Genomic DNA, 22,420 nt, shown 5'->3' with positions numbered 1-22,420 from the left:
TTGGCTACAATGACCTATCTTATTTTGCCTGCTGTAGGCACATGCCAGGTTTGGTCCTGCAGCATTGAGGGGCTTGAGACCACTGCATGCTTGTATGTGGGAGGTGTCTGCATCTAGTTTGCCCTAGCTATGGCAGGGCAAGAGGTCAGGGCACTTTCCCTGCGGGGCTCCCTGGGAGGCTTTTTTTGTTGGGAGGGGTGGGCAGTCAGATTAGATATCTATACCAAGTCTGTCTGCTCTAGCTGTAGGCACACCAAGTGCAGGGCATTCTCCCTCGGTGGCCAGCTACAAGGTTTGGCTGCTGGAACTGTGGGTGTGCTGGTGTGTGGGGTTATCCCCCCTCTACCCAAGGAAGAGTCACTTTGGAGTGGCACTGATCCTTGCCGGGGCTGCTTGCAGGATGTGGTGGGCAGCAGCTGCTTTTCAGGAACCCCTACCAAGTTGTGGGGTGGGGGATTGTATGGTTGGGCTGCAGGTGAATGTGAGGGTGAGTTATGTAGTGCTAGCAAAATAGGTGGAGAGGGTTTACATGGGTTCCCACATGTGTCAGGCTATTTAGGCTGCGGGAGATGAAGTGGTACATGGCTACACTTTTGTTCTTGGAGAAGTTTCCTGAAGATACCTGCCCCTCCAGCACTTGTTCGGTGATTAGTAAATAAATCTCTTTCTGTGTATACCCCAGGCACTTTTCAAATAGCTGCTTTTATGCTGTGTCTAGGCTGGGCTATTTATTATTGGTTATTTTGGCTTATTTTAGGGCAGGGACGGTTTCCCATTGCCCTCCAGCTCTTCCAGAGCTAAGCCTGCTAATTTTTTAAAGTACCTGGAGTTAAACCCTAATTTTAACAGCTTTTAAAGTTAAGCCCCACTGGTTATCAGAGCCAGATGTTATGGGAGCTCATCTTCCCAGTGTGTTTCCCTAATGCCTGGGGTACCTGGCATGGAGTCTGATCAGCTCACTTCTCCATGCTTGTGATATCCCTCCTGTTTGTGGTTAGTCTCACCAGGAGGGTTTGATTCCCAACTGCATTTCTGTCCCCTTCTGCCCTTTTTGATGTGGTCTCTCCACAATTAACTTTGGAAGGTCTGTTTTGCCAGACTTTGGGTCATTTTTCAGAGTGATTTGCACAAATAGAGCTGTTATCTTGGTGTGTCTGTGGAAGGAGTTGAGTGCAGGATCCTCCTACCACTCCATCTTCCTGATCTCCCCTAACTCCTGTTATTTCCTTTTCAGTGAACAGATCTCACTGTCTTATATGCAGCGGTTTAAATAATTACAAAAGGAGTTTGAGTAAAAATCATTTGAAAATTACTTGCAGACATGATGAATGCTTTTTCTTAAATATTTCAGTTTGTGTTCCTTTAATAAAGGGAATGCTCCCTAACATAACTATAATACAGTTGTAAAAATCAGGAAGTTAACAGTGATATAGTGACTTTATTCAAATTTTGAAAAAAATCAGATCCAAGATTCAATCCAGGATCAAACATTGCATTTAATTATCATTTCTCATCAATTTTCTTTAATCTGGAACAGTTGCTTAGTCTTGGTCTTTTTTTTTTTTTTGAAAAATGTAGGCTAATTATTTTATAGTAAGTCTCTTGATTTGGGTTTGTCTGGTTTCCTCAAGATTAGAGTTACACATTTTTGGCAGGAATGCCAGAGAAGCAATGTTGTGTCTCTCAGTGCATCAGAGGAGGGGGCACTTGATACCTTTTTGTCCCATTATTGGTGATAATAAGTTAGATCACTTGATAGGGGTAGACCATTATAAGGATGCTTCCCCATTATAGGTACAGGCATACCTCAGTGATATTGCAGGTTTGGTTCTAGACTACAGCAATAAAGCAACTATCTCAATAAAGCAAGTAAAATGAATTTTTTGGTTTTCTAGTCCATGTAAGTTATGTTTATATTATACCACGATATATGAAATGTATAATAGGATTATGTCTAAAAAAGCAATGTACATACTTTAACATTTTATTACTAAAAGCTAATCATCTGAGCTTTCAGGGAGTCATAATCATTGATCAACATAACAAATAATGAAAAAATTTGAAATATTACAAGAATTACCAAAATGTGACAGAGACACAAAGGGCCAGTAGATTTGCTTGATGCAGGGTTGCCACAAACCTTCAGTTTGTAAAAAATCAGTATCTGTGATGTGTGATCAAGCACAATAAAATGATATATGCATGTATTATGTATCTTAGGGAGAGATACTTTGACATTATGTAAATACCAATCTTGCTCTTGCTCATTTTGGCATTTATTGGTGATTCTTGAATTAGTTATTACTGTAATGGCTCATCAAAGTAGTGTCCATACTTACCTTAATCTGATATATTTCCAGGGAAGAGGTGCAAACCTGAAATACTCTTTTCAGGTAGGCCTCTGTCTCACCAGAGCCCAGGTGTGCTGTTACCCTTTAGTCACACATACTGATGTGTACACACATGGCAATGACCAATAACATATTTTACTCCTCCTAGAGACTGCTTGTATTATGGGTCTGTAGTTCGAGTTGAGACAAATATGAATATATGTGCATGCCATTATAGAAGAATGATGGCATTTTTTTTTCCCCCGAAAATATCTTTGTTTTAGTGTTTCTTACTAAATGATTGATCTATGGGGATTAATTTTGTCATCTGTATAGTGTATCATGATCATTAGATTTTATGTATTTTTATTTTAAAATTAGGTAAGTTTTTTTTTTTTTTTACTTGTAAATTCTCAACACTTAAACTAAAGGAGGAGCCTTTTTGAAGGATTTTTTTTAATCTTATTTTTAAATGTTATTTGTTAGGATCCGAGGTGTTGGGACAGCAGCTGTTAATATGTGCCTTGTGGCAACTGGAGTTGCAGATGCATATTATGAAATGGGAATTCACTGCTGGGATATGGCAGGAGCTGGCATTATTGTTACTGAAGCTGGTGGAGTACTAATGGATGTGACAGGTAAAATTATGGGACAGTAAAGCATTTTTTCTCTCTGGTACTTTCCTTTATATGTGGCTTTTTTCTTTTAATGTTTAATATATGTTACACTTAAACTCTTAAAGGCCAAACAAAAACAAGCCATGTAATTTTCTGCAAAATCAGAATAACAAATTGAGAGAGGCAAGGATAAGAAGCTAATTGTAATGTGGGAATAATAATGATAAATGACTAAGCCTCTTCAAACCTGTGAGTATCAGGAACTCTTGAGACGCTTTTGGAAAATTATAGAAGGTCACTGAATCTGAGGTTTGTACCAAGAGCTTTTTGGTGACTGGGGTGGTTGACAATGAACTTCCCCCACCATCACTTTCTGCCTTGGGCCTAGAGAGGTTAACTTCTTGCTTTGAACTGATGGTGAAATTTTTTAAAGTGAAGAGTGAACCTGGGCCGAAAGATATTCACTTGTGATCTGGGAGAAAGGCAATGAAGAAATAAGGAAATGGGAAGGAGAGATACGAAAATGCTGTGCTGTGGAGTCAAATTTCCTGTCCATAGATTCCCAAACATGAAAGAGGTAATAAAAGTAACAAAAAGATTAGAAAAAGAACACAGGAAAGAAGTAGATGAAGCTAATATTACACTGCATGTTAACTAACAAATATAAATAAAAATTTTTTAAAAAATGGCATTTTTCAGACTGGTATGATTGAAACGCTCCCCACCCCCCAAAAAACCCTGGTATTTACTAAAAGATTCTTAAAACTCATTCATGTATTGCCAAAGCTTAAGCATTTTTTTTTTTAAAGAAAACTGAAAGTATTAAAATGTTATGATTGACCATAGTACATATTGCTATACTAGTTTTACAGGAATTATGTTTGGTTTGATTTTAGGTGGGCCATTTGACTTGATGTCACGAAGAATAATTGCTGCAAATAGTAAAACATTAGCAGAAAGGATAGCCAAAGAAATTCAGGTGATACCACTTCAAAGAGACGATGAAGAGTAATTGCAACAGCCCCACATATTCAATCACAGCTGCATTTCCCCATATTTGCTGACACACTGATGGTGTTATAAAATTTAGGACATTTATTTCAGATGTATAATATGGTTGGTTTAAATTGTCTTTGATATCCAGATTAAAAAATTACAGTGTTGTATATTTTACTAAGATAGGGTATGAAAGAAGAGCTGAAATATTTCATTGTTTTAAAAATTCGCGTGTAAGAGTATACTTTGGGGAAAAATACACAGGTAGTTGAGACAAGGTATCAATCACATCAACTGAAATAGCAGTTTCTAAGTGTATACGAGCCTCTGAAATTTTGACTGTACATTAAGCATTCTTAATTAGGTAACTTTTTGGAAAAAATTTTCTTTAGTTCCCAAAGCCATATTTAATTAAATTTGTAAGTATATAATGGGTACTTCCTAGACCAAGGTTTTTTTCTTTTCAGAGAACCTAGTTTTATTCTACACATAGCATCTGTCAAATATGGGCAATTCAAAAACAAGCATTGAGAGAATAAATATTTTGGAGGTAGCAATTCCTAGTTATAACATATATAAAGTAATGAGCTCACAACCCTTTATTTTTACTTTAGGTTTTGAAGTAAAAATGATCTCATCATCGTTTTCATATTTTACATTATCATTCCTTTTAACATTTCACATTGCCACACCATTTCAATTACCGTATTGCCAGATACCATTTCTAATTGTGGGCATTTCTGCAGTTAATATATTTTCCAAGACCCTGCATTACAGTATTTGTTTGGATTCTCTTAAAGACCCTATGTAAAAAAGCTGTTTCAAAAAAGCATTCTCATCAGGTATCTACTTTTCTACTATAATTAGGTACACTATAAAATTGTACTAAATTCAATATTCATGTTTTAAAGATCTTCATATTAACCTGGTTGTGCACAGGAAACCTAGAACCTGGCAGATATACTGTACTATTAATACTAAACTATGTTTTTTCCCCCAAACTCCTTAATTTCTTTGCCACCAGTACTCAGTCTTAAAATATTCCTTAATAGTCTTTGGCTTATGAAACTCAAAGAAAACTGTTTTAGTTCATAGATATTTTAAAAGGTTAATTGACTGCTTCGCCTTGTCCCTGGGCACTTGAACAGAGTATTAAGTTTTGTTATGGTCTCATGTGAGCCTTATATTTGATAGAATGAAAAGTGCATCTATAAAGTAGGAGGTTATTTTATTGTGCACATCTAATATATTTAAAAATATACTAAGATTTGAGTATTGTATTTGTACTGTTGGTCATGTGCAGTAAAAATAACTTGTACTATATTCCTCTATGGTTAATTTTTCAATTAAAATTTATTTTAATTAAAACTAATGAATAAAATTTTAAATAAGTATGATTGAACATTGTTAAAGTTTATAATTTAAAGTACTTCTAGGGGTTTTGTGTTGAGTTGTATATATTTGACATCTGCAGTTGTGATTGAATATATGTTCTTGGGGGTTTTTTTGCCAGTTTTCCCAGCTTTTCTGAAAGACTTGATTTTTTTATTCTAAATGCAACTAGGTAATTTGTGGCCGAAATTTCTTTGGACATTGAAAAAGGATTGACAAGTGAGTTATCCAATAATAGTTTGAAAATTTGAGTAATAGAAGTCCATCTCTCCAACTCTTAGCAGTTTCTTCTAGTCTTTACATGCATCTTTTTAAAGATGGATATATTCTGTTACATATTTATTGGCTTTATTCATTATCTGTTAACTTGCTGTTATAGAAGATGAGGATTTTGTACTTTTAACTCACCCGTGAGTTACCTTTACCTCTTCCTTTTCATCCTCCTAGTATAGTAATATCTTTCTTGTTAAATTTATATTCAGTGTTTAACTTAGGACTTTTATTCACTGGTTAACTAGTATGTTATGATTATATTTTCTTTCCTGTGCAACTTTTGTTCTTCTTGAAATTAACACATTTTCCCCAGGATTGTAAAACCTCTTTATTTTCTACTTGTCTAGCCCTGATCAGGTATTCTGTTCTATTAGCACTGTTTTCTTTTCCTCCTATAGATAGACTTTTTGGTGCCCTTTTCCTTTTCTTCCAGTGTGAATTGGTTACTGGCTAAGTGTGCTGCATAGCAGTCCTCCTGGAGCTTCTCTTACATTCAGTCATCTGTGTCCTTGATCTTCCTGCTCATTCCCTCATTTTGGTGAGCCCCTCTTCCAGGTACTTAGAGGTAAAATTTTGAAATCTCACAAGAAAATGTCTATTCCTTCATTAATAGTTTGGCTAGTTCTAGAATGCTAGCTTGAAAACAGTTTTCCCTCAGAATTTAGGATGAGAAGTCTTTTAATTTTCAATCCATTAAGTCTTTTATTGAAGATTTTAGAAAACTCCAGAAATCAAAAGAAAATCCTAAATTTCCTGGTGATAAGATGTCTTCCCCCCCCCCCCCAATCCATTGTGCTAATTCTCATCCTTTCATTCTGGAAAGTTCAAGTCCTTTAGTGTTTTCTTTTATAGTTTCCTCCCTTCCTCATTCTCTGTCCTCTCTTCCTGGAATTTTTCTTATTCAGGTGTTGGACCTCCTAGATTTATCCTCTTATTTCCTCTGTTTAACATCTCTTTCCATTTGTTTATAAGGGACTTCCTTAACTTTATCTTCCAACCCTTTTATTCACTTTTTTAATGTTATGCTATCCCTTGATTCTATCCCTGGCATTATTCCTTGAAGGTTCTTCACTTTCCAAGGTTTTTTGTTATGAAAATAATATTAAAATTTGTGGGTACAGGTCAAGCACTGCCTACAGGGAAATCTATAGCCTTAAACGCAAGGTACAAAATAAAACAACAAAAAAACCCAAACAAACAGTACAAGGATTGATTGGAGAAATAAAACTAATTCACTGATTTCCCACTTGGGTTTTTTACAGATCCTTTTGGCTTTTCTTTCTAATTAGTGTCTTTAGTGGTGGTACTAGAGGTAAGGTCAATGTACAAAATCATTTGTATAAGCTACCAACACATAAGTTAGCATTTAATGAAGATATATATATATATATGTATAGTATTTAAAAAGCTATCAGATAACTAGGAATGAATTTGTCTAATGAAAGATGTACAAGAGCTCTATACAGAAAAAGCATAAAACATTACTGAGAAATTTTTAAAAGATCTGAATAGTAATATACATGTTTATTGTTTAGAACTATTTTTCAGATGTTAATTCCTGTCAAATTGATGTAGATTGAATGCAATCCATCAAAATCCTAATGGTTTGGGTGAGGGCATAAGGTGGGAGGGCTAACAACTTACATGGAAATATAGAGAGCCAAAAATAGCAAAGACCATCTTAAAGCATAATAGTGAAGTTAGAAGACTACACCACTAGTTATCAAGACTCGTTATAGAGGTACCATAATTAAAACAGTGATACTACTAGCACAAGGATATTCAAATAGACCAATGGAATAGTGTTCAGAAATAGACCAACATAAAGCTCTCTAGTTTATGATAATTAATGCAATAAGGAAAAATGATTTTTAGTAAATGTGTGGAATCAATTAATATGAACATCCAAAGGGGAAAAATCTTGATCCACATGCACAAAAATCAATTCCAGATGGATCATAAACTTAAATATGGAAGATAAAGCTTCCAGAAGATAGCATAGGAAAATAGCTTCCTGTCTTTGTGGTAAACAACAATTTGGTAAATAGGACCAAAAAAACGAAAACAAAACCCACTAATCATAAAGGAAGACTGATTGATCAGGCTACTTTTATCATCTAAATATATGAATAGGAGAGTCAGAAAGCAACCCCCAGAGTTTGCAATACTGACAAATTCTATCCAGATTATTTAAATAACTCCTTATCGATGAAAAAGATAATTGGGACTCTGGTCCAAGATGGCTATGTAGAAAGATCCTGAACTCACCTTCACACACTAAATCTACACTAATATGTAAAATAATTCCTCCTGAAAAACTAAGGACTTAACAGCTTCTGCACAAAAGACCACATAAAGAATGGCAAGAAGGATAGAGACAGTAATGAAGGGAAACCCCCACCCAGGACACACACTGGAGTGGGGAGGGGTAGTACTGAAGGACTATGAGCAGATTTGTGAGCTCTGGGGCACAGAAAAAAAGCAACGGTTTAAAAGAGCAAATAGATATAAAGGAACTAGACCTAGAATCCTATCATATGGCAAGGGAGCTGCTGGAACTCTCCAGGTCAGAGGGGCTGGTGAGCACCACGGTTTACATTCCCCTTCCACCTTGATAGTGTGGATGGGAGCAATGTTCAGGTGCCATAGCTGGCCTTAACCCCCTCAGTGAGCCCCCAGTCCCTAGTCCATACCAGCCCTAGCTGTCTCACCAAGGTAGCCCCAGCTTGACAAACACTGGGACACTCCTAGTAAGTGCTCACTATGTATATCTCCTGTGGTTGCACCAAGGTGCAACAGGTATAAGCCACCCCAGAACTTCCCAGGCCCATACCACTTTGGCTCCAGGTGGCCTCCTGGCTCACACCTGCTTCAGCTACCCCACTAAGGTGCCTCCTATGCACGTTGTCTTGGGACACCCTGCTTGACACTTGCCTTGGCTCCAGTCACTCTACTAGGGCACCCCCTGTGCTGAGCACACTCTGGCTTATACCCACTTCAGCTTCAGCTGTACTCCCAGGGTTCTTCCTTGTAGAAGGAAGAGCACACCTGCCAGGGTGCCAGGTGTGTGGAAAACCCTGTGACAACCTGGGTTGCACCCATTTCAGCTTCAGCTATCTTGTTAAGACGCCTTCTACACAGAGAACCCAGAGACTGCCCCAGCCCATGCCCACTTCAGCTCTGGCCATCCCACCAGGGCAGCCCCAGCAGAGTGTCCAGGGACCCCCAAGCCAGTCACAGCTCCAGGCAGCCAGCCAAAGTTACCAGACACACAGTCTGCACAGGGGATGACCATACACAAGACCATTCCTTCAAAATTAGGAGAAGCAGCTGTTCTACCTAATTCATAGAAACAAAGTCAAGCAAAATGTGGAGACAGAAGAATATGTTCCAAATGAAAGAACAAGATAAAACCCAGAAAATTAAATGAAACCGGAATAATCAATATGCCTGCTAAAGAGTTTAAAATAATGATTGTAAAGATGCTCATCAGACTGGAGAAGAGTGTAAGAATAAAATGAGAGCTTTGACAAGGAGAGAAAAAATATAAAAAAAGAACCAGGGTTGAAGAGTACAATAACTGAAATGAAAAATACACTAGAGGGAATCAACAGTATTAGTGGATGCAGAAGAATGGATCAGCCATTTGGAAGAAAGAGTAATGGAGAGCACCCAAGCTGAAGAGCAAAAAAAGAATTTTTAAAAATGATAGGGGAGGTTTTGGACAACATCAAGTGAACAAACATTTACATTATGGGCGTCCCAGAAGGAGGAGAGACAGAAAGGCGCAGAAAACTTATTTGAAAGAAAGAGACAAAGGAAGGGCATTACATAATGATAAAACTGTTATATTCTCTTGTAGGATTGACTGCTTTAAGTATCCACTCAATATTGGAGCACCTAAATACACAAAGTAGTTATTAACAAAGGGAGAATTAGACATTAATAATAGTATGGGACTCTAACACCCCACTTACATCAGTGGATACATAAAACAGGCAGAAAATCAAAGGAAACAGTGTCTGAATGACACTGATGGAATTAACAGATACAGAACGTTCTATCAAAAACAAGTTCTTCTCAAGTGCACATAGAACATTCCCCAGAATAGATCACGTTAGGCCACAAAACAAATCTCAATAAATTCAAGAATATAGAAATCATATTATGAAATCATATTATGCATCTTTTCTGACCACAATGATATGCAACTAGAAATCAAGAAAAAAAAACTAGAAAACACACACACAGATGGAGGCTAAACAACATACTACCAAACAGGAAATGGGTCAAAGAAATCTTACAGGAAATAAAATACATGGAGACAAATGAAAATAAAAATAGTCCAAAATCTTTGGGATGCAGAGAAACAGTTGTAAGAGGGAAACTTATTGTGAGTTTCCCACAACTTACAGGAAATAAAATACATGGAGACAAATGAAAATAAAAACAGTCCAAAATCTTTGGGATGCAGAGAAACAGTTGTAAGAGGGAAACTTATTGTGAGTTTCCCACAACCCCTTCTGAGGTAAGGCCTACCTCAGAAACAAAAATCTCAATCTAATCTTACACCTAAAGGAACTAGAAAAAGAACAAAGAAAACCCAAGGTTAACAGAAGAAAGGAAATAAGTATCAGAGCAGAAATAAATGAAATAGAGACTTAAAAAAAAAAAAATCCAAAACAACAGCAGAGATCAATAAAACCAAGAGTTGGTTCTTTGAAAAGATAAACAAAACTGATAAACCTTTGGCCAGACTCATTAGGAAATAAAGGGATAGGACAAGTAAAATCAGAAATGAAAGAGAAGTAACAACCAACATCACAGAAATACAAAGGATTATGAGACTGATATATAATTATGTGCCAACAAGTTGGACAACCCAGAAGAAATGGACAAATTCCTAGAAATATGCAATCTTCCAAAACAGGGAAGAAACAGAAAATCTGAACAGGCCAATTACTAGTAATGAAATTGAACCAGTAATCAAAAAACTCCCAACAAACAAAAGTCCAGGACCAGAATGGAGGGAAGATCGCAGAGTAGGAGGACCCTAAGCTCACCCAGTCCCACATTTACAACTAGATATCGCTGACATCTGAGTCAATAAACTAGAAAGTAATCTGAAGACTGGAAGAACAAACTCCACAACTAAATGTAGAGAAGAGGCCACACTAGAAAGTTTAGGAAGGGAAGAAATGGTAGTTGGGAGCTGCCTGCAAGAGGGAAGAAGCTGTGGGCATGGAGAGGGGAAAGCACCAGGGAGCCCATGTAGGGAAAATCAATCCCCATGACATCTGGCGTTGAAAACCAGAGAAGCTGAATTCTGTGAGTCTGTGTAACCAGCAGGACATAGAGCCTGGAACTTTAAAAGTCAGCTGACTCAGCACTGGGAGAGCTAGGAGGGCAAGTGATAGCTGGGTTACTGCTCTTAAAGAGACAAGAGCCCACAGAGAGGCAACATAGAATCAACATTTTGGGACAAATGGGAGGAAGACCTGTTTATAAGGATTTCAGAGCATGTTGGGGGACTTCTGTAGAACAAAGGAGCTGGCAGGTGCCATTTTCCTTCCCCCTCCCCCGACATAAACACAGAGCCAACTGTGAGAGGTGACAATGCACAAATACTTTCTACCTAACCTGCTGATAGTGCACCCCACCCATGAGTTTTCTTGAGGACTCCTCCACTTCAAGCCTGCTGGCCTCGGCCTTGGGCTCAGTGCAAAGTTTTTTAACTCCAAGTGCACCCCACCCAGCCACTCCCTTTATGCTCCACACCCCTGGAGGCCACGGAAATCTGGGGCATCTGGCCTAGGACTAGTGGCTCAGCACAAATTTTGCTAACACAGCCAGCCCATCCCTGAGCCCTTCTGTGGTTCACTCCACCAGCCTGCTAAGGTCTCATTAACATCACAGAGTATAAGCACAGCCCACAATAGGCAGAAAGTTAGTGCAGAGGTCTGGACTGAATGGAAGGGACTCAGACTCAATAGTAAAATGCAGGCAATACACATAGGAGACTCCCTTAAAGCGCCAGGTTCTGGTGAACAGGGGACACTGCACTGAAGGGCCCTACAGAACCTCTTCTTCATAAAGCCACTACTCTTTTTTTTTTTTTAAAGATTTTATTTATTTATTTGACAGAGAGCACAAGTAGGCAGAGAGAGAAGGAGAAGCAGACTCTCCACTGAGCAGGGAGCCTGACGCAGGGCTCGATCCCAGGACCCCGGGATCATGACCTGAGCCGAAGGCAGCCGCTTAACTGACTGAGCCACCCAGGCGCCCCAAAGCCACTACTGTTAAGAACAGAAGACATAGCTAACTTTCCTAACACAAAGGAACATACACAGAGGGGGATACAAAATGAGACAGAGAAATATGTCCCAAATGAAAGAACATGACAAAATTACAGCAGGAGATCTGAGCAAAACAGAAATAAGTAGTATGCCTGATACAGAATTTAAAGTGATGATCATAAAGATATTCACTGGACCTCAGAAAAGGGTGGAGGACATCAGTGAGACCCTTGACAAAGGGATTAAAAAGATATGAGAGATGGGGGCGCCTGGGTGGCTCAGTCATTGAGCATCTGCCTTTGACTTGGGTCATGATCCCAGGGTCCTGGGATTGAGCCCTGCATCAGGCTCCCTGCTCAGCGGGGAGCCTGCTTCTCCTTCTCCCACTCCCCCTGCTTGTGTTCCCTCTCTCGCTGTGTCTCTCTCTGTCAAATAAATAAATAAAATCTTTAAAAAAAATGAGAGATGAAGAACTCAATAAATGAAACTAAAAATACAATAGATGCACTAAACAGTAGGCTACAGAGGCAGAGCGACCTGGAGGATAGAGTAATGGAAAACAAGCTGAACAGATGAGAGACAAACAAATACTGCATAATGAGAATAGAGAACCCAGTGACTCTATTAAGTGTAATAACATTCACATTATAGGGATCCCCAAAGAGAGAGAAAGGGGGGCAGAAAATGTATTTGAAGAAATAATAGCTGAGAACTTCCCAAATCTGGGGAGGGAAACAGAGATCCAGATTCAGAAGACAAAGAGATTTCCCAACAAATTAAACCCACAGAGGTCCTCACCAAGACACATAGTAACTAAAATGGCAAAAAAGGGACGCCTAGGTGGCTCAGTTGGTTAAGCGGCTGCCTTCGGCTCAGGTCATGATCCCAGGGTCCTGGGATTGAGTCCCACATCGGGCTCCTTGCTTGGCAGGGAGCCTGCTTCTCCCTCTGCCTGCCTCTCCCCCTTCTTGTGTTCTGTCTCTCTCTCTGACAAATAAAAAAAAAAATCTTTAAAATGGCAAAAAATAGTGAATTTTAAAGATTGCAAGAGAAGACAGTTACATGCAAAGGAAACCCCAAAGGTTATCAGCTGATTTTTCAGCAGAAACTGCATGTCAGAAGAAAGTGGCACAATATATTTAAAGAGCTGAAACGGAAAAAATCTGCAGCCAAGGATACTCTATTCAGCAAGCTATCACTCAGAATAGGAGAGTTAAAGAGTTTCTCAAAAAAACAAAAACTAAAGGAATTTATGACCACTAAACAAGTCCTATAATAAATATTAAAGGGGGCTCTTTGAGTGGAAAGACATTAGGAGAGAGTATAAAAAATAAACACAAAACAGTAAAAATAAGTATTACTGTAAAAATAAGTCAAGGGATTCATAAAAATAAAATGATGTAAAAAGGATACCAAATATCTGAAACGTGGAGGAGAGGAATAAAGAATGAGTTCAAAATTAAATGACCATCAGCTTAATATAAACTGCTATACACAGATGATGTTATATATAAACCCATTGGTGACTAAAAATCCGGAAAGAATAATAGATACGCAAAAAATAAAGAGTAAGGAATCCAAGTACATGACTAGAGAAAATCAACAAACTACAAAAGAGAGAAAGAGAAGAAAGGATCAGAAAAATACAAATGGAGCGCCTGGGTGGCTCAGTCAGTTAAGCATCCAACTCTTGATCTCAACCCAGGTCTTGATCTCAGGTTCTTGAGTTCAAGCCCCATACTGGGCATAGAGCCTACTTAAAAAAAAAAAAAAAGTAAAAACTACAAAACCACCATAAAACAAGTAAAAAAAATGGCAAATACATATCTACCAATAATTACTTTGAATGTCAATGGACTAAATTCTCCAATCAAAAGACAGTATGACAGAGTGGATAAAACAAAAACAAAAACAAAAAAAAACAAGAGCCATCCATATGCTGTCTACAAAGAGACTAACTTCAGACCTAAAGATACCTGCAGATTGAAAGTGAGGGGATGGACAAACATTTATCATACAAATGAATGTCAAAAGAGAACAGGAGTGGAAATACTCATATTGGACAAGATAGACTTTAAAACAAAGTCTGTAAAAAGAGACAAAGAAGGACATTATAAAATAATAAAGGGGACAGTCTAACAAGAAGATATAACAACTGTAAATATTTATGAACCCAAAATAGGCACCCAAATACATAAAACAGTTAGTAACAAACATAAAGGAACTAATCAATAGTAATACAATAATAGTAGGGGACTTTAACCCCCCACTTACATCGATGGACAGATCATCCAAACAGAAAATCAACAAGGAAACAGTGGCTTTGAATGACACACTGGATCAGATGGATTTAACAGATACATTCAGAACATTCCATCCTAAAACAGCAGAATACACATTCTTTTCAAGTGTACACAGAACATTCTCCAGAATATATCACATATTAGGCCACAAAACAAGCTTCAACAAATTCAAGAAGACTGAAGTCATACCATGCATCTTTTCCAACCACAATGCTATGAAACTAGGAACCAATCACAAAAAAAAAATCTGGAAAGAGCACAAATATATGGAGGTTAAATAACATGCTACCAAACAATGAGTGGATCAACCAAGAAATCACAGAAGAAATCAAAAAGTACATGGAAACAAATGAAAATGAAAACACAATGGGATGCAGCAAAAGCTGTTCTAAGAGGGAATTTTATAGTAATACAGGCCTACCTCAAGAAGCAAGAAAAATCTCAAACAACCTAAGCTTACACCTAAAGGAGCCGGGAAAAGAAAAACAAGCAGAACCCAAAACCAACAGAAGGAATGAAATAATAAAGATTAGAACAGAAATAAATGATATAGAAACTTAAAAAAAAAAAAAACCAAGCGAGTAGATAAATGAAACCAGGAGCTGGTTCTTTGAAAAATGAACAAAACTGATAAACCTTTAGCCAGACTCATCAGGGAAAAAGAAAAATAGAGACAGAGAAAGCACTCAAATAAAATCATAATTGAAAGAGGAGAAATAACAACCAACACCACAGAAATATAAACAATTGTAAGAGAATATTATGAAAAACTATATGCCAACAAATTGGACAACCTAGAAGAAATGGATAAGTTCCTAGAAACATATAACTTACCAAAACTGAAGCAGGAAGAAATAGAAAATTTGAGCAGACTGATTACCAGCAAGGAGACTGAATCAGTAATAAAAAAAAAAAAGTCCAGGACCAAACATCTTCACAAGCAAATACTACCAAACATTTAAAGAAGAGTTAATACCTATTCTTCTCAAAATATTAAGAAAAAAAAAAAAAGGAACAAAAACTTCTGAATTCATTCTTGAGGCCAGTATCAGCCTGATACCAAAACCAGATACAGACACCACAAAAAAAAGAGAACCACAGGCCAATATCTCTGATGAACATAGATGCAAAAATCCTTAACAACCTACTAGCAAACTAAATCCAACAATACATTAAAAAAATCATTCACCACAATCAAGTGGGATTTATTCCCAGGATGCAAAGATGGTCAATATTCACAAATCAATGTATTACATAACATTAATAAGAGAAAGGATGAAAACCATATGATCATTTCAATAGATGCAGAAAATGCACTTGTCAGAGCACAATATCAAAATAAAAGCCCCCAACAAAGTAGGTTTAGGGGGAACATAGCTCAACATAATAAGACCATATATGAAAAACCCACAGTGAACACAATACTCAATGGGGAAAAGCTGAGAGATTTTCCCTTAGGATCAGGAACAAGACAAAGAGGTCTACTCTCACCACCTTTTTTTTTTTTTTTTTTTTTAAGATTTATTTATTTTAGAGGGAGAGAGCACACACAACTGGGGGGGGTGGAAGGAGAGGGAGAGAATCTCGAGCAGACTCCCTGCAGAGCAAGATGCAGGGCTTGATCTCTCGACCCTGAGATCATGACCTGACCTGGAACCAAGAGTCAGATGCTCAACCAACTGAGCCACCCAGGCACCCCACTCACCACTTTTATTCAACATAGTACTAGAAGTCCTAGCCACAGCAGTCAGACAACAAAAGAAATAAAAGTGATCCAAATTGCTAAGGAAGCAGTAAGGCTTTCACAATTTGCAGATGACATGATACTATATATAGAAAACCCTAAATACGCCACTAAAAATAAAATACTAGAACTGATAAATGAATTCAGTAAAGTCACAGGATACAATCAATGTGCAGAAATCTGTTGCATTTCTGTACACTAATAATGAAGCAGCAGAAAGAGAAATTAAGAAAACAATACCTTTATAATTACACCAAAAATAATAAGATACCTAGGAATAAACTTAACCAAAGAGGTAAAAGACCTGTACTCTGAAAACTATAAAACATTGATGAAAGAAATTGAAGATGACACAAACAAATGGAAAGACATTCCATTCTTATGGATTGGAAGCATAATGTTAAAATGTCTATACTACCCAAAGCAATCTATAGATTTAATACAATCCCTATCAAAATACCAACATCATTTTTCACAGACTAGAACGAACAAGCCTAAAATTTTTATGGAACCATAAAATACCTGGATAAGCCAAAATAATTTTGAAGAAGAAAAGCAAAGCTGGAGGTATCACAATTCCAAACTTCAAGTTATATTACAAAGCTGTAGTAATCAAAACAGTGTGGTACTGGCAAAAAATAGACACATAGATCAATGGAACAGAATAGAAAACCCAGAAATAAACCCACAATTATATGGTCAATTACTCTTTGATGAAGCAGGAAAGAATATCCAGTGGGAAAAAGACAAATGGTGCTGGCAAAACTGGTCAACTACATGCAAAAAGAATGAAACTGGACCACTTTCTTAAACCATACACAAAAACAAACTCAAAATGGATTAAAGACCTAAATGGGAGACCTGAAACCATAAAAATCCTGGAAAAGAACACAGGCAGCAATGTCTCTGACACTGATAGTAGCAACATTTTTCCAGGTAGGTCTCCTAAAGCAAGGGACATAAAAGCAAAAATGAACTATTGGGACTACATCAAAATAAAAAGCTTCTGCACAGCAATGGGAGCAATCAACAAAAATAAAAGACAACCTACTGAATGGGAGAAGATATTTGCAAATGACATATCCAATAAAGGGTTAGTATCCAAAATATATAAAGAACTAATACAGCTCCACACCCAAAAAACAAATAAGCCAATTAAAATATGGGTAGAAGACATGAACAGACATTTTTCCAAAGAAGACATCCAGATGGCCAACAGACACATGAAAAGATGCTCAACATCACTCATCATCAGGGAAATGCAAATCAAAACTATAATGAGACATCACCTCACACCTGTCAGAATGGCTAAAATAAAAAAACACAAGAAACAAATGTTGGCAAGGATGTGGAGAAAAAGGAACCCTTGGACACTGTTGGTGAGAATGCAAAGTGGTGCAGCCACTGTGGAAAACAGTATGGGGGGGCATTTCTCAAAAAGTTAAAAATAGATTAAATAGAGAAAATAGATAAAAATAGTGATTACCATATGATCCAGTAATCACACCTCTTGATATCTACCTGAAATACACAAAAACACTAATTCAAAGGGATACACACACCCTGATGTTTATAGCAGAATTATTTACAATAGCCAAGTTACAGAAACAGCCCAAATGTTCACTGATAAATGGATAAAGAAGATGTAGTATATATATACAATGGAATATTATTCAGCCATTAAAAAATGAAATGTTGCCATTTGCAACAGCATGGATGGAGCTAGAGAGTATAATGCCTAGTGAAATAGGTCAGTCAGAAAGACAAACATATGATTTCACTCAAATGTAGAATTTAAGAAACAAAACAAATAAAGGGAACAAAGGGGGCAGGGTGGAGAGAGAAATGAAGAAACAGACTCTTAACTATAGAGAACATACTGACGGTTACCAGAGGGGAGTTAGGTGGGGAGATGGGTGAAATAGGTGATGGAGATTAAGGAGGGCACTTGTGATGAGCACTGGGTGTTGTGTGCAATTGTTGAATCACTATATTGTACACCTGAAACTAATATAACCCTGTATGTTACCTATACTGGAATTTAAAACAACAACCAAAAGAATTACAATAAAAAAAGTACAGGACCAGATGGATTCACAGGTGAAGTGTACCAAACATTTAAAGAAGAGTTAATACCAGTTAATACCTATTCTTCTCAATCTAGTCCAAAAAAAATAGAAGAGGAAGGAGAGCTTCCAAATTCATTTTATGAAGCCAGCATTACCCTGATACCAGAATCAGACAAAGGCTACAAAAAAAGAAAACTATAGGCCAATATGTCTGATGAACATAGATGCAAAAATCCTCAACAAATATTAGAAAACTGCATTCAACAGTACATTGAAATGATCATTCACCATGATCAAGTGGGATTTATTCTTAGGTTGCAAGGATGGTTTAATATTTGCAAATCAATCACCATGACATACCACATCAACAAAATGAAGGATAAAAATTACATGATCAGGGCGGAGCAAGATGGCAGAAGAGAAGGAGACCTGGATTTCATCTGGTCCCAGGATTCAGCTGGATAGGGATCAAACCATTCTGAACACCTATGACTCAACAGGAGATCGAAGAAAAGAATAGCAACAACTCTCTGAACAGGAAAGCGACCACTTTCTGGAAGGTAGGACGTGCAGAGAAGTGAATCCAAGGCGATATTCAGGAGGATAGACAGCGGGGGAGGGAGCCTCCGTCCGCCGCATCTGCCAAGTGATAGAGCAGCGGAGCACAAAATCGGAACTTTTAGAAGTCGGCTCCGCTGAGGGATGTCACTCCAGTGGCTAAGTGGGGGGTGGAACCCTCGCTGGGACAGTGTGGTCTCAGGACCCTCGGGGTCACAGAAAGACTGGGGGTGCCTGAGTGTGGCAGAACTCCCAGGTATGGGAGTGGGGAAGCCGGCTGCAGAGAGGGAGCCGAGGCACGGGCTCTCAGCTTGGGGTTGCCATAAACCGTGATCCGCGGCACAGTCGGACCACTGCTCCTCCAGCAGGGACCCAACAAGTGGCAGATCCAGGGAGACTCCCCTTCCTCCCCTGGGAGGAGCAGCACGGGAGCACACCACAAGGATCTGCTGGGTTTGGAGACTCCACATGGGGTCGGATGCCAGAGATAGAAATGCTCGGTCACAGGCCGAGTGAGCACGGAGTGCGGCCGGAGACCGGGGAGACGGGAGTGATTGACTGCTTTTCTCTGGGGGCGCACTGAGGAGTGGGGCCCTGAGTTCTCGGCTCCTCTGGGGCAGAGATTGGGAGGCCGCCATTTTCACTCTTGTCCTCCAAAGCTGTACCGAAAGCTTGCAGGGAACAAAAGCTCCCAGAAGCAAACCTGAGCAGATTACTTAGCCCAGCCCGGCAAGGGCGGGGCAGTTCCGCCTCTGGCAAAGACATTTGCGAACCATGGCAACAGGCCCCTCCCCCAGAAGATCAGCAAGAACAGCCAGCCAAGACCAAGTTTACCGATCAATGGGAATGGCAGAACTCCAGAGCTAGGGGAATACAGCATAGAATCCATGGCTTTATTTTTTTTTTTTAAGGATTTTATTTATTTATTTGACAGAGAGAGACACAGTGAGAGAGAGGGAACACAAGCAGGGGGAGTGGGAGAGGGAGAAGCAGGCTTCCCGCCGAGCAGGGAGACCGATGCGGGGCTTGATCCCAGGACCCTGGGATCATGACCTGAGCTGAAGGCAGATGCTTAATGACTGAGCCACCCAGGCGCCCTGAATCCATGGCTTTTTTACCATAATTCTTTAGTCTTTCAAAGTTAATTTTTTTTAACTGTCCTTTTTTTTTTTTAATTTTTCCTTTTCCCCTTTTTCAACCAACATCTTATCAATCCCTTTTTTAAAAAACATTTTTATTTTTCATTTTTAGAGTCATATTCTATCCCTTCATAGTAGTTACCCTTATTTTTGGCATATATATATAAGTTGTTCTCTCTTATAATTTTGAGATACAGTTTTTTCTAACAGATCAAAATATACCCTAAATCTCTAGTGTATGGCTTTGTTCTAGTCTACTGCCTGATCACATTCTCTCCCCTTTTTTTTTTCATTTTTTTTAAATCCTCTTCTTTCTTTTTTCAAACTTCTTATCTTATCAATTCCTTTTTTAAATTTTTTTATACTTTTCGTCTTTACAGTCATATTCCATCCCTTCATCGTATCAACCCTTATTTTTGTACATATATAAGTTTTTCTTTCTTTAAAATTTTGGGAGGCACTTTCTTCTAACAGACCAAAATACACACAAAATCTAGTGTGTGGCACTGATCTATGCACCAGCTTGATCATATTTAATCATATTCTGGTTTTTTTGTTTTGTTCTGTTTTTGTTTGTTTTTAATCTCTTTCTTTTTCTTTTCTTTTTTTTCCTTTCTTTTCCCCGTTTCAGGTCTTTTCTGATTTGTTTAGAGTATATTGTCTGGGGACGTTGTTACCCTGTTAGCATTTTTTCTCTCATTCATCTATTCTCCTCTGGACAAAATGACAAGATGGAAAAAATCACCTCAAAAAAAAGAACAAGACGTAGTACCGACTGACAGGGACCTACTCAATACGGACATTAGTACGATGTCAGACCTAGAGTTCAGAATCATGATTTTACAGATATTAGCTGGGCTTGAAAAAAGCATGGAAGTTATTAGAGAAACCCTTTCTGGAGAAATAAAAACTAAAATCTAACCGAATCAAAATCAAAAAGGCTATTAATGAGGTGCAGTCAAAAATGGGGCGCTAACTGCTAGGATAAATGAGGCAGAAGAGAGAATGAGTGATATAGAAGACCAAATGATGGAAAATAAAAAAGCTGAGAAAAAGAGAGATAAACAACTACTGGATCACGAGGGCAGAATTCGAGAGATAAGCGATACCACAAGACGAAACAACATTAGAATAATTGGGATCCCAGAAGAAGAGAGAGGGGGGCAGAAGGTATACTGCAGCAAAATATAGCAGAGAACTTCCCTAATTTGGGGAAGGAAACAGGCATCAAAATCCAGGAGACACAGAGAACCCCCCTCAAAATCAATAAAAATAGGTCAACACCCCGACATCTAATAGTAAAACTTATGAGTCTCGGAGACAATGAGAAAATCCTGAAAGCAGCTCGGGAGAAGAGATATGTAACCTACAATGGCAGAAACATTAGATTGGCAACAGACCTATCCACAGAGACCTGGCAGTCCAGAAAGGACTGGCAGGATATATTCAGGGTGCTAAATGAGAAAAATATGCAAACAAGAATAGTATATCCAGCTAGGCTGTCATTGAAAATAGAAGGAGAGATAAAAAGCTTCCAGGACAAACAAAAAATAAAGGAATTTGCAAACACAAAACCAGCCCTACAAGAAATATTGAAAGAGGTCCTCTAAGCAAAGAGAGAGCCTAAAAGCAACATAGACCAGAAAGGAACACAGACAATATACAGTAACAGTCACCTTACAGGCAATACAATGGCACTAAATTCCTATCTTTCAATAGTTACCCTGAATGTAAATGGGCTCAATGCCCCAATCAAAAGACACAGGCTATCAGATTGGATGAAAAAACAAGACCCATCGATATGCTGTCTGCAAGAGACTCATTTTAGACCCAAAGACACCCCCAGATTGAAAGTGAGGGGGTGGAAAACCATTTACCATGCTAATGGACATCAAAAGAAAGCTGGGGTGGCAATCCTTATATCAGACAAATTAGATTTTAAACCATAGACTGTAATAAGAGATGAGGAAGGACACTATACCCTACTTAAAGGGTCTATCCAACAAGAAGATCTAACAATTGTAAATATCTATGCCCCTAACATGGGAGCAGCCAATTATATAAGGCAATTAATCACAAAAGCAAAGGAACACATTGACAACAATACAATAATAGTGGAGGAGTTTAACACCCCCCTCACTGAAATGGACAGATCATCTAAGCAAAAGATCAACAAGGAAATAAAGACTTTAAATGACACACTGGACCAAATGGACTACACAGACATATTCAGAATATTCCATCCCAAGGCAACAGAATACACTTTCTTCTCTAGTGCCCATGGAACATTCTCCAGAATAGATCACATCCTAGGTCACAAATCAGGTCTCAACTGGTGCCAAAAGATTGAGATTATTCCCTGCATATATTCAGAGCACAATGCTTTGAAACTAGAACTCAGTCATAAGAGGAAAGTCGGAAAGAACTCAAGTACATGGAGGCTAAAGAGCATCCTACTAAAGAACGAATGGGTCAACCAGGAAATTAAAGAAGAATTAAAAAAAATTCATGGAAACCAATGAAAATGAAAACACAACTGTTCAAAATCTTTGGGATGCAGCAAAGGCGGTCCTAAGAGGAAAGTATAAAGCAACACAAGCCTTTCTCAAGAAACAAGAAAGGTCTCAAATACACAACCTAACCCTACACCTAAAGAGAGAAAGAACAGCAAATAAAGCCTAAACCCAGCAGGAGAAGAGAAAT

The 22,420-nt window shown here is 38.3% G+C and overlaps 1 protein-coding gene and 1 long non-coding RNA gene across 2 annotated transcripts in view; one reads left to right on the top strand and one right to left on the bottom strand.

Annotated features, from left to right (window-relative positions):
* The window catches only part of IMPA1 (inositol monophosphatase 1), a 31,991-nt gene extending 26,734 nt beyond the window's left edge, over positions 1-5,257 (top strand). Inside the window, exons 8-9 of the mRNA XM_021688383.2 lie at positions 2,817-2,968; positions 3,844-5,257. Coding sequence (XP_021544058.2) covers positions 2,817-2,968; positions 3,844-3,959 — 268 coding nt within the window. The 3' untranslated portion in view covers positions 3,960-5,257. The remainder of the gene's footprint in view (positions 1-2,816; positions 2,969-3,843) is intronic.
* Positions 1-22,420, bottom strand: part of LOC123324588 — a 58,695-nt gene that overhangs the window by 21,812 nt on the left and 14,463 nt on the right. The window lies entirely within an intron of this gene.

Source organism: Neomonachus schauinslandi, chromosome 4 (assembly GCF_002201575.2).
Source record: "Neomonachus schauinslandi chromosome 4, ASM220157v2, whole genome shotgun sequence".
In the NCBI taxonomy this organism is placed as follows: domain Eukaryota; kingdom Metazoa; phylum Chordata; class Mammalia; order Carnivora; family Phocidae; genus Neomonachus; species Neomonachus schauinslandi.
This window is presented reverse-complemented; position numbering and strand designations above follow the sequence as displayed.